Raw genomic sequence first — 13,000 nt, 5'->3', positions numbered from 1 at the left:
GGGCTGGCAGCAGTGCCACAACCTTTGGGGTGATGGGCACTGACCCCTTTGAGGTGTCATTGTCCCACTGCCACCAGCCTGGTGGAGACACCCCGGGGGAGCTGAGCACCCAGGCTGTGTCTTGGGCGGGGGGAATAATCAATGTGCATGTTGGTGTTGCATAAAGCAGGGAGGGATTCGGGATGATGCTACAGGAGATGGAGGGAGCCTGGCAGGGATGGCTGAGGCTCAGGGAGTGCCTGAGCAGGATCCCAGGGCAGGAATCCTGCTTCATGCAGGTGAACCCGTGTTCTGCAAGATGGGCTCCCGAGCACTGGCTGACACATCAGAACCCAGCGTCTTTCTTCACTCTTTATTGTGTAAAAATAAAGTCAACAATTCATGTCATCTCGGCAGTAAAATGGCAAAAGCATGAGTCTCAGTAGAAACAGTGCATTTCAGAACGGCTGCTGCGGGCTGGAGGTGTCTGTCGTAACCCACTCAAAACCCAACGGGGACAGAGAGCACGGAATAGGAGAATGTACAGCTTTGGTTAGCAGAATAATGACAAATCAAGAGACATTTATCCTCTCCCCTACTATACACTATGTACATCGCATTGACATCGCACCCTTTCCTTGTCGTTTTGGCAAATCCAACGCACCTGGCTCTGTGGCTGGAACCTTTGCAGTGCTTTGTTCTTCTCAGCACATTGTTCTCGCTGCTTTGCTGGCGCGAACAGGTTCTGAGGAGGAACTGAAATTAACTCACGATGGTTTTCTTCTGTTTGTCTTGGTTTGGATTTAAAAAGAGCACAGCTGAAAACGCGCTGCCCTGAGCCACAGTTGGTAGAAGGTCTCTCGATGTGGGGGGTGTTGCTGCTCATCAGCTGGGGCCTGGGGCTGGCCCAGCTCTGTGCTTCTGCCCGGGGGGGGGGGGGGGCCTTGGCCTTGCCCGGCTCCATGCGGCCCCTCGGCATCTCCCTGCTGCGTCTCTGGAGTGGGAGCCCTGTGGGAATTCTCAGCCTAATCCTCCACTGCCACCCAGGGCAGCCCTCGGGGGGCAGGGGGGGCTGGGGGGGATTTCTGCGATCTGGAGTACAAACGGGGAGTTTAGAAAAGGAAACCATACAAAATGCTTCTGGTATTTCAAAATATGCTTCTTTATCTCTTTTGTGTGTGTGTGTCCTGCAGAATCTCCAGGTGCTGCTTCCTCAGGGAGCTGCTTCCTTCTGGAATTCTTTTTTATCTTCATAAAAATACCCTTTTTTTAATTATTGGTAATAAACTTCCCTTTACAGTAAGAGAAACAACATTGTGTTTATCAAAAGCAGAAAGGCTTCAGACATCTCAGTGGGAGCCAGACTCGAGGGCAGGGTAAAGGCTCTTTGTCACCAGCTACGGCACGAGGAGGCCTTGGGGGGCTGCAGGCGCAGGGCCGGGGGGGGATGTACCTGAGTGCAGCAGGACAGGGAGCAGGGCCAGTGGGGGGGATCCCACCGGGGGGGTCCCGTCCCGGTGCCCACCGCAGCCCGGGCTATGGCTGTGGTGCTGGGAGAAGGGGACAGCGGCACTCACACCCCAGTGTCCCTTGGGGGGGGGGGGTGGGTTGGTGTCATCCCATCCTTGGCTGCTGCTGCATTCCCTGGAGGGAGCACAGCCAAGCGGGGGGGAAGGTGTTGGAACCGGGCTCCGGGGGCACCACCCTGCTGGGGGGGCTCCAGGTTGGAGGGAGAGGAGCCCTGTGAAGGGGTCACAGCCTTTGGAGGCGCCGGTGCCCGGGGAAGGGGGTGTCCTGGTGTGGGGGGGAGGCAGCAAAGCGGAAACCAGGCCCGGGGGGGCAGCGGGGGGGGTGCAGCCACGCCAGGCCAAGGCACGCAGGCATTGAAGGACATTGGCAAGACAGAAACTGGGGGCTCGTGGGGCTAGGGGAGCGGGCACCCCGCTGCCAGGGCACCCCTGCTCCCGGGGATGGGGCGGGTGGCTTCGTTCTTGGGTGGTTTAGCGCGAAAAAAGGAGGAAAAACCCAACCAAACAAAACCCAAAGAAAGAGAAGAACCCGATGAGGAGGTTTCTCTCGTCCGTGGCTCTAGTTGAGCTGGCGACAGGCCTCGAAAGTCCACTTGGTGGCCCCGCCATAGATGTCGATGTTGGCTTCTGCCCATGCGATGACATTGCCCGCCTGCGCCTTGGTGCTGCAGGTGGCCAGGCTGTAGACCTCCCCTGGGCTCAGCTTCCTGTCCCATACGTTGAAGTGGGCCAGCTCCCCCACGAAGGCCTGCGTGGCATCGAACCCACCACCCAGTGTGTCCTGCAAGGACCCACCGTCATTGGGGACATCACCCAACAGCACCCAGCACCCAGTCCATCCCCTCAGGTGCACCCAGTGGAGCAGGGGCACCCCCCTACCAACCCCTTACCTGCTCCTGGCCCAGCACCAGGACCCCCTGGGGTTTGATGGGGTGGTAGGGCGCCAGGTTCTCGCCATTGCCGGTCTGCGTGCCATCCTGGTAGGCTTCCCACACGCCATCCCGCGTGGTCCAGGTGACACAGATGTGGTGCCACTTGCCATCATTGATGACAAAGGGCAGTTTGGCCACCTGCGGGTGGTGGGTCAGGGTGGTGTGCATGGGCATCCCCAGTGATGCCCCCAACACCGGTCCCCCCCACCTGTCACTCTCCCCAGGACTGTACCTTGTCGTTGATGAGGATTTCCATGGGGTTGTTGCCCCACTCAATGAGCACCAGCTCGTTTGCCTGCCCAGGCACAGCATAGGAGAAGGGGGTGCCCATGCCGGGGGACGCGCTGGACTTTATCCACATGCAGACACTGAAGGCATACATCTCGGGCAGGCTCTTCTTCACCTTGGCATACATGTAGTTGGTGCGCAGCGGGAAGGTGAGCTGGAACCTGTCCGGGGGACGGTTGTCCTTCTGGCCTGCGGGGAGAGAGGCACAGTGGGCTCTGACTGGACCCCATCTGTGCCCTCTTTGGGGGTGTCCTACTCCCTCCCTAACCCCTCTCCCCGTTATGCAATGGTCTTGAGATGGCACCGAGGAGCAAATCCCTCAGGCGCTGCTCGGCTCCCTAATCCTCAGCACTGGAGAGAGCCCTGAGCATCCCCGGCTCCTGCTATGGAGCCCGTGGGAATCATCTGCCTGGACTTGGGGGAGAGGGACCTCTCCAGGGGGCATAACGGGATGGGCTAGCTCAGCATCCCACCCGGCAGCGCTTGGGACCGGGATGGGCTCTGGGACCGGGATGGGCTCCGGAGCAGCGGGTACCTTTCTCCAGGTCGCTGATGCGCTGGTGCAGCGAGGTGAGGGTGCTCTCGATCTTGCCGCGCTCCTCGGACTCGTTCCGGGGGTTGAACTTGCCCTCCTCCAGGCTGTTCACCCGGGACAGAACCTGCTTCTCCAGGTCGTCGATTTTGCTCTGCAGGATGTCCTTCAGGTTGTTGGTCTGGCTGGAGGAGTTCATCCTGCTGAACTGCTGCAAGGGGTGAGCACAGGAGACGGCTGTTACTGCCCGGCCCGGCTCTCCCGGACCCCGCTGCCGCTCCCGGCTCTTGGTGCCCAACTCCGCTCCCGGTGCCCTGCTTCCCCGGTGCCCAGTGCAGCTCCCGGTGCCCGACTCCGCTCCCTGGGCCCAGCTTCCCCGGTGCCACTCCGGCTCTTGGTGCCCGACTCAGCTCCCGGTGCTCAGTGAGACACCCGGTGCTAGGTTCTCCGCTGCGGCTCCGCTCCCGGTGCCCAGCTCCGCTCCGACCCGCGGCTTCCGGCTCCCCTCCCGGTGCACGGATCCGCTCCGACCGGAGGCTCCCTGCACCCGGTGCTGCTCCCTGCGCCTGGCTTTCCCGGTGCCCAGTGTGGCGACCAGTGCCCGGCTTCGCTCCAGCCGGCACCTCCCGGCTCTGCTCGCGGTGCCCGGCTCCTCCGGTGCCTGGTGCAGCTCCCGCTGGGGAGCGCGTACCTCCAGGTTCTCCAGCCTGGTCTTGAGCGACTGCAGCGTCTGTCCCAGCTGACTGAGGGTCTCGGCTGCGGGTGTCCGTGACAGGTCGCCCATGGTGTTTTTGGAGACCGACGGTTTCCTGCCTTTGCCGTCGCCGGGCGGCGGCTCGATCACGCTCTGGCTCTCGCACCGGCCCAGCTTGGCCGTGAGCTCTCGGATCGTCTCCTTCTGGTTCATGATGGTCTCCTTCTGCTGCAGCACGGTCTCCCGCAGCTGCAGCACCGTGCTCTTCAGCTCCTCGGCCGAGCCGGTGCCCAGCGCGGCGGCAGCGCACATGTCCCCGTCCAGCGGCACCGAGGTGCAGACGAAGCGGGTCTGGCCGAAGCCCTGCCCGCGGCCGGGCGGCGGCAGCAGCGGCAGCAGCAGCGGGAGCAGGAGCAGCCCCGCGGCCATGGCTCTGCTCCGCCGGGCCCGCTGCGGCACCGGGCTCCGCTCTTATAGCGCCCGGGCGGGGCCGCGCCGTGACGGAGCGACGCGTGAACTCCGGCGGGGGAGGAGGGAGAGGACCGGGAGGGAGCGCTCCCGCGGCGGGAGGGAATGTGCGTGTGTGAGTGCGTGTGTGCAGGGAAACGCATGGGAGCGTGCATGTCATGCACGGAGCGTGTGTGCATGGGAGTGAATGTGCGTGGCAGTGCGAGTGTGCATGCGTGGGGGGGCTGCAGTGTATATGTGCATGGGAGTGTGCACGAGTGTGCGTGCGTGTGTGTGCGGGGTCTGTGTGCATGTATGGGTGTGTGTGTGAGCAGGGTTCATGGGAGGTCGCGAGTGCAGCTCGGAGCAGAGCTGGTGCAGTGGAGATTGGGTGCTTGCGGGTGTCATGTGCAGGGGTGCACGGAGGGGGTGCTGCAGCGTGCGGGTCTGGGGGTGCTGGTTGCAGTCCTGGAGCACTCAGTGCTGCTCTCCCCACTGGGGCACCCCTGGTCCTCTCCCATTCCCCAGCAGGGCAGCCCCATGGCAGGACCCCCTGGGGCTCCATGGGGTGAACACGGGTGGGCAGCTGGGACCTGGGTCACTGGGTGTCCGAGGGGTGAAATGTTGGTGCCAGGACTGTGGTGGGCACCAGAGAGTCATCACTGCTTTTCTTTCTTTTTAATGAAACAAATCCAATTTCTGGGTAGTATTTGGATTTGTTCTTGGTGGGAATCATTCATGGCCACCAGCACTGCAGTTTTTCTTGTCTTCACTTCAGCCAAGGCCAATTCCAAGGCTGGTTCCACTTCAGTCCTGGAGAAGTGAGTGCGTAGCTTTTCCCTGTGTCTGTGCCTTGCAGCCTTCCCTTGACCAAGGCACCTGAGCACAAGTGAGACCTCCCTGGACCTGCAGCCCTGCTCCTTGAGGAGTTCCTGACTGTGGTTTTGTCCTTGTCTTCTCACTGCATTAGGAAATGCTCAATCTCTGGGATGTTTAGCCAGCAGACTGTCTGGTAAACATGGGAATTGGCTCCTCTCTCATCCCACTGCCTGAGCTACCCAACCTGCATGGCAGCAGTCCACATGGGCAAAGTATTTACATAATGCCATGTTATCCTGTGAAATAGGAAGCAATTAATTTTGGCTAGTGAAGTGGGTCAGTAAGATTCAAATACTTCTGGTCCATGGGTCCACAGAAGATGTAGTACTGCTGCTTCGAGGTCCTTCCCCCTTTCTCCTGTCAGAGCTGGGGCTCTGTGACTCTGTCTGACACGTTTTCAGCTGTGGGAGTTCCTCCAGCCCCAGGAGGTTGATGCACCCTGCCTTGGCATTGAGTGTCTCCTCCTCAAAGGCACTTTCCTGCTCTGGGGAAGCCGCTTTCCTCATCATCAGTGCTCTGCAGGTTAAAGTAGCATTTTATGGCCAAACCCTGAGGCATGAGGTTGTCCTCTGCACAGCAGACAGGACACAGGGGTGACAACCCCCAGTTCTCTGCCATGGCTGGGAATAGCCACTGATGCCCAGCCTGGGAAGACAGAGCAGCTCTGGAACAGGAGTGGCTAAGAATTACGGAGATGTGCCAGAGCCTTGGCACCTCTGTGGCTCCTCCACTGGGATTCTGTGGTGCTTCCACTGCTCTCCTCCATCAAACTCATCCCAGTGCTCAAGGGGACTGCAGAGACTTGGCATTTGGAGCCTTCCCAAGGTTTCTGGTTCCTAGTGTTGAGCCTCACACAGCAGCCCGGAGGGGAGCTCATCTCTGTGCTGTGTGCCCCACGGCAAGAGATCCTGGGGCAAAATCTGAATTTCACACCTTTGGCTTCATTGCCCTGGGTACGTTCCCTGCTGCTTGCACTCTGTGCTGTGCAGCATCCCAGTGCAACAGGAATGGAGTAGAGGAGTTGAGGAGGGGGCAGGCAGGGTGTGTTTTACTGGGCAGAGCGGTCTCCCTCTGTGCTGGTTTGGGCTTGGGGTTGGGTTGGTTTTCAAAGGGGATGCGATGGCAGAGGCTGAGCACTGCAGGGCTGATTCCTCTGCCACAGCCAGGGACACAAACCACAAATAATGTTACTGCAGGCGACAGCTCCAGCAGCGAGAGCCAGCCTGAGGCACTGAGTCTGTGCCTGCTGCTCGAACATCTGCATGGGACTGACGAGCTGCTCCTGTCACAGAACCCATGTAACTGGGAATCTTTTGTCACCCGCAGAACATCAGACTGAGATGAGGCCGAGGTGACAAGTTCAATAAAATAAACACTCAGATGCTACGGTGATGGGCACCACACAGCTACCTGGATAGGGAGAAACAACAGAGCTGCACCCCAGGAGTAAGCAGAATCCCCTCTGTGCCTCCTAATGCAAAGAAAGAACTGGAAAATATGATCAAGATTTCAGCTTTCCCAGAACCACTGAATCATGCAGGAGCATCCGTTATTGCTTTTGCAGATTTAGGAGCTGCACGGGCATAATGGAATAATGGAGCCCCAGTGAGGTTTAACTCTTCCCGTGCCTCTCCTGGGGCATGCTCCAGAGCTGGCTGAGTTAGGGCTCAGTAGTGGAAAGCACTGAGCACAGCTATGGGGGTGATTCAGTTGTGACCAGGAGCCAGCAGGCACATTTGTGTTTGTGACAGCCGGGTATGGCTTTGGGCAGGTCAGGTGATCCCCTGGGACCTGCTCCCTGCTCCTAGGGCAGCAGCGAGCTGTGTGGATGTTGGACCTGCTCCATGCCAGCCTTCCAGTGGGAACAGCAGAGTTACAAATGCATAAAGGACAGGTTTTTTTTTTTTTTTCCAGTGGACAAATCTTTTTAATCCTGGGAGCTGGAGCCCAAGGGAGCAGGGAGTGGAAGCTTTCTCTCCTATTTGTGCAGCCTGCTGTACATAAAGCATCTCCTGTGGGGTAATGCTGATTCCGCAGTTAAGTCTCTTCTGTGGAGTGGGAACAATATGATCCATTATGGGATGGAGGCAGCTTTGTGATGGGAAACAGTAATGGGTAGACTACACTGAGTGGGGAAGCCAGCTCCTGTTGTTTGTGCAGCTAGCTGGTAGCTCTGAGGTTCCCACAGGGATCATCTGCTGTACAGCCCCATCCCAACATGCTCGGGCAGGACATGGCAGGGCTCTGGGGCTGTTTTGTCAGGGTTTCAATACCAAGGGGTGTTCTCAGGGGGTGCAGCAGGGACAGGATCTCTGCTCACACCCAGCCCCACTGTCCTGTGGAGCACACAAGGAGGGAGCAGGTTCCTCCCTGGAGCCCTTTGCCTTGTGCAGCCAGACGGGATGCGCAGAGCCCTCACACGTGTCTGGGCTGCTCCGTGGTGGAGTTTGCAAAACAGTGGATATGCAAAATGGGTGTTTTAACACCTTCTGAAATCTACAGCTGTCATTAGAACAGCTTGAGCATGGTGTGTCGCTAGTACAAATACAGCCTGGGATGTGGATTATTCCCTCTGTAACAGACAAATGCTTTGGACCGGAGTTAGGAAATTTGCTGCATTTTGCTGCAGTCTTTCTTTGTAGATCTCTCCCTCTCTGGTTCTCTCCCTGCCTCTCTCCTTCTCTCTCACATTCTCCTTTTCTCCTTTCCTTTCTTTCATCATTCGCATCTCAAACATTGCTTTCCTTCTAAATTGCCTGACATTTACATCCAGTTGGAAGGAGTAGTGTGTTCCTTGCACTAGTAGGTCTCTGTGATGCTACAGGGAAACAGATCCTTTCATTACAAATAATTAATTTAGCTATATATTGCATAACATCCTAAAAAGCTTTCTAGGGCAATCTCATGCTAGCTGGATGCACAGTTCCTATCAATATTACATTACATTTGGGTACAACAGTTATGAAGTTTCATTAAAAATTTAATTTGTGGTTTAAAACTGCAGTGTTCCCTTAAAAGTGTAGCAGAGAAACCATTCTGGCTGCTCGAGGACTGATCTTGCATTAGCCAAAATTGCAGGGAGAGCTGCAGATGGGGCTCAGTTCTGTGCAGGATGCTCCCTGCACAGGAATCCAGTGGGCTGTACTGGGAGCAGGATGGAGCTCTGCCTCTTTGGGGTCGTGGTGGACTCTTGCTACCATGAGATGCTTTTTTGGGTATAGAATTAAGGATTAATCAGTGTTTCTGGTTTGTAGCCACAGACGAGCACAATAAGGTCCTTATCCCATTCTCCCTGCACCTCCCTCCAGCCAGAAGCACCCATTTAAGGTTGGTTTATGTGGGAAGAAGAGGGTAACTTCTGAGGAGCACAGATGAGACCTGTGCAGTGCCTAGGGCTGTGGGACAGGGGCTGTACCCCAGGAGCCATGCTCCCAGAGGAGAAGATGCTGATGCCTTTGCAGAGATCACAGACAACCCCCTCCACTGCCCGATGCTGGTGCAAATGGGAACCCCTCACTGCCAGTGAAGTTGTCCTGCAGCAGGGACGGGGGGGGGGGGGGGGGTGGGAGGAGGGAAAGGACCTGGGACCATGTTTTGTTAATGAAGTCTTGTTGTGACGCTGGAGCAGCAGGTTTGAATGGGGGCAGGTTTAAGTCATCCCACATCCGCCTCGAAGCTTCGGAATGGATTCATTCAGTGACTTCCACCCCTGTCTGCACACGCACTCATCACAAGAACCAGCAGCTTTCCCACTCTGACCATCCCCCAAAGCATTGCTCAGCTTTTCCAGGATTCACCTGCTGTAAGAGGAAGCAGGTCAATGGATCTGGGCTCTTGGGTAGGACAAGGACCTCCCCATCCTGCCCCGATGGTGGGACTGGACCCACTGCTCCTGTCCCAGCCTGGATCTGACACAGGGAAGATCTAGCCAGGAGCACAGGGCCTGGCCTCTCACTGAAACCCCCACAAGTGACAAACTGTGACTCTATTTGTTACAAACCCCACATTTGTCATTTTTATCCCTCTCCAACAAAGTGGGGAGATTTGCAGCCAGAGTGGGGTGTTCCAGAAGCCAGCACTGTCCTGGTGTTTGTTGTAGGTCTCTATAAAAGATCACTCCCCCTCCCCCTGGAGAGGATAATGTGGGGAGTGGGTTCCTAAATCCCTTAAGCTTCCTTGATAGCCTCAATATTTATCTGTAATCCTGCTGGCACCTCTGCATGGAAGAGCCCTGTGTCCCTGTGGCTCCAGGGCTTCTTCCCACCTTACAGTGTTCCCTTTCCACAGGAGAAAAGGCAGGGCAGGATGAGGAGACATCAAAAGCAGCCTCGCTGCTGCTGCCCCAGTTTTCTCTGTGATTACTTATTATTTCCACTGTCTCTTGCTCTCTTTCTCTCTGCTCTGTTGTTTTCATGCTTTGTGGTGGGTTGACCCTGCCTGGGTGCTGGGTGCCCACCAGAGCTGTCCCTGCCCTCCGCAGCTGGGCACGGGAGGGAGAATACAACAGAATGCTCACAGCTGAGATAAGGACCAGAAGATCACTCAGCAATTACCAACATGGACTAAACAGACTCAGCTTGGGGAATTAGTTTAATTTATTGCCAATCAAATCAGAGGAGGGTAATGAGAAATAAAACCAAATCTTAAAAACACCTCCCCCCCTCCCCTTCTTCTCAGGCTCAGCTTTGCTCCCAGTTTTCTCTGCCTCCCCCCCATCAGGGAAGTGTAATGGAAAATGGGATTTGTGGTCAGTTCATCATATGTTGTCCTGCTGCTCCTTCCTCCTCACGGATGGACTCCTCACACTCTATTGGATAAGCTTCTAGCAGCTTCTCACAGAAGCCACCCCTGCAGCCCCCACTACCAAAACCTCGCTGTGCAAACCCAATACATGTGTGTGGAGGCTGGGCATGCCCTTGGGATGGAGTTGAAGGGAGGATGGATGTACAGCAGGACAAGCCTGGAGGGAGTTCCAAGCTTGTACAAGGCCAGTCTGGGTCAAGCAGGTACGTGTGTGAGCACAGGTGTAGATACAAATTCAGGGTTGGGAGCTGGGAACTCTGTGTTGGCACCTGCTTCCAAACAGGGAGAAGCTGGAGCAGAGGCAGTGGGGTCTCGGAAAGGCAGAACTCCCCGCAGGGAGGGACGCTTGCTCCTTGGTGATGGGTGAGAGGTCTGACTCTCTATGCCAAAGTCAATTTGTGTTTGTGCTCATGATGGTTCAGAGTTAAAACACAGTGAGGTTTTAAAGAGAGGAGAGAAAGAAGTGCTGTAAAGCAATAGGAATTCATTGCGTTTGCCTGCTGTGAGGGCTGACCCTTACCTAAAGTGGAGCTTTTAGTGGGGAAAGGGGACTCTTAGGACATTGAAGGTTCTTTGCTGGCAAGGATGCCATTAGGGCTGGATATGTTATTGATTCCTGTTCAAGATCTGCAGAGATAGTAAGTGTAACTGGAATGGCACTGAAGCTGCTTCCAGGCAGTAAGTGAAGCTGGAGACATTTTTGCTGGTATGTGGAGCTGGCACTTCTGGAGCTGAGGATGCTCAGAATGGCAGGAACCCAGGGAGGGCCTTCTGAGCTGTTCTGGCCCAGGGCTGGGGTGGTGGTGGGCACCCCAAAACACTGTATGGTGGAAGATGGGCTTGCAAAACTCTGGGCTGCTCCACATCTGGAGTAGTGCATGTTTGTTTTGTTATTTGTTATGGTGGTTTTACAGCTCTAGAACTGCAATGCCACCCAAACCTGAGAGCATCAGCACTGCTCTACCTGTGCACAATAGTAATGTCATCAGCGTGTGGCCTGTGGGGCTGCTTGCCTGGTGCTGTTACTTCTTTGGGCTTTTCTGCAGGGGAAATACAAAACAAATGAAATCATGGACCAGGATATGCTGGCTATGCTGCAGTGCTTCCAAGGACAGAGACTCTTGGCATGGTCTTTGGAAGTGGAGTGAGCCTCTTATGCTTGCCATGTTTTAACTGTTCAATCAGCAGTTTAATGGGAAGTCATTAGTGTACTATAAATTCTCACTTTATATTTATGTAGTGCTTATTTTACCATGTAGAAAAGCATTTAGTTTCCAGCTGTATGGATGCTCCCCAGTGTAAATGACAGAAAGAGGAGTCCGTGTATATGCTCATCTCACTTCCATTAATTGTAATAAGCCTAGTCATGTTATTTCTTAGAAGCCTACTGGATTTCAGCAGCTAATATAGCAGCCATGAAACCTACCAAGACTTACAAAATAGGTGTTGATCACTGTGTCACTCTGTATCAGGAATCCGAGTTTGAAATGTCCCAGGCATAAGGAAAAACCTCCGACTGATGTAATTCATGGGAATGGTAAAAAGAGGATTAGAGAACTGTGCTGATTCCATGAGTAATCACATTCCCTAGGTGTAGGGCAAGATTTTAGGGTTTCTCCACCTCAAGCAATGTTAGTGGTTAACACTACACGGGCCAGGCCAGGGTGTATTTTTCCATTCAGGGTTTCTTTGGTCAGAGCCAAGTCTCTTGGTTGTTACCTCTTTTATCACACATCATAAAACCAACCTGAGTGGTTCTGATTCTGGAGCAACCTCTGCATTGCTGCACAGGCATTTCCAAAGGCTGCTCCGGGAAATAGCTTTCATATTCCCAAGCCCCAAAGAAGACACTATGAGAGCTTCCTGTAAAATGATGAATTATTTCTTACCAGCCAGCTCAGCTCCGGGTGCGGGGAGTGCCAAGTCCTGCCTGTCCCCCATGGGGAGGTGTGCTTGGCAAGGTGACCACAAACAGACCAGGAAAGAGGACACTTGGTTTGAGTGCTTGTGACAGGCTGAGGGGAGGCTGCAGAGTTCACCAGCATCGCTTTCTGGTGTGTCGGGGTGCTTTTGTCACCAAGTCAGAGCTGATGCTGATCTATAACAGCTACAGTGTTTAAGGAAATGTTTCTGCTCTTAATAATGTGAAACCCAGTGAGTATCTGCTGAGGTGACATCTATCATGTGTTTTTAAACACACATAGCCTGATAACCTAGCAAATTATCCAGATTGTGAAGAGACAGAGGGAGATAATGATAACAGATGAGCTTACGTTTGTGTAACGCCTTTCATTGAGATGGATAGCAAAGTGGTTTGAGAACTCTATTAACGGCATCTACAAACTATCTAATCTGTTGTATCCCCAAATGTATTAAGCAGCTTCACTCGGGCTTTATGAGAAAAAACATCTCCATTAAGGAACCAGTTTTTGTCAGGCTTTGGAGCAATCATTGAAGTCTGCCCTGTGCGAGCAGGAGCACAGGGATCTTTACATTTGTTGGTGAACTAAAGCCACCTTCGGGGTGAAATGTAACTGTTGCTTCACAGCCTAAATTACTTCTAACTACTGCATTGCATCCAATGATGTCAAATCTCCTTATTAAGTGAACTCTACAGCTACTGATTCATCCAGAAACTTGCCCGTTTCTAGTTCAGTGGAGACAAAAAGGAAAGATAGAATTCCCAATTTTTCTGCTTCAGACTGCTACATCACCACTTATCTCTTTCCCTCCTTTTTCTTGATGAAAAATTTCCCCTGGTGACAAAGATCACCCTAAAAGGACAAGGAGAAATTTTTGACCTAGATTGGCCTTTTCACTATAAAAAGAGGAGAAGCATCCCCATCATATTCCTAACAGAGTGCTCCTGACTCTGGCACAGCTTTGTACCCATTTGATGTCTCCCATCATTTTAAGG

General features: G+C 54.4%; 1 protein-coding gene across 2 annotated transcripts; it reads right to left on the bottom strand.

Annotated features, from left to right (window-relative positions):
• Positions 1 to 1,279: 1,279 nt before the first annotated feature.
• NPTX1 (neuronal pentraxin 1) lies at positions 1,280 to 4,415 on the bottom strand. 2 transcript variants are annotated; one of them, XM_034067912.1, is made up of 5 exons: positions 3,952 to 4,415; positions 3,264 to 3,471; positions 2,673 to 2,917; positions 2,399 to 2,578; positions 1,280 to 2,289 (listed from the first exon to the last, which is right to left on the bottom strand). In XM_034067912.1, exons 1-5 carry the CDS (start codon positions 4,381 to 4,383, stop codon positions 2,068 to 2,070), a joined length of 1,287 nt encoding a protein of 428 aa, XP_033923803.1. In that variant the 5' UTR covers positions 4,384 to 4,415; the 3' UTR covers positions 1,280 to 2,067. The 2 variants fall into 2 exon arrangements, with proteins under 2 accessions (XP_033923803.1, XP_033923804.1); XM_034067913.1 differs by having other exon boundaries at positions 2,068 to 2,289; positions 3,264 to 3,468.
• Between the last annotated feature and the right edge of the window lie 8,585 nt (positions 4,416 to 13,000).

This window comes from Melopsittacus undulatus, chromosome 11 (genome assembly GCF_012275295.1).
Source record: "Melopsittacus undulatus isolate bMelUnd1 chromosome 11, bMelUnd1.mat.Z, whole genome shotgun sequence".
Taxonomy (NCBI): Eukaryota; Metazoa; Chordata; class Aves; order Psittaciformes; family Psittaculidae; genus Melopsittacus; species Melopsittacus undulatus.
The sequence above is the reverse complement of the archived record's forward strand: the minus strand, read 5'-3'. Positions and strand labels throughout refer to the sequence as shown.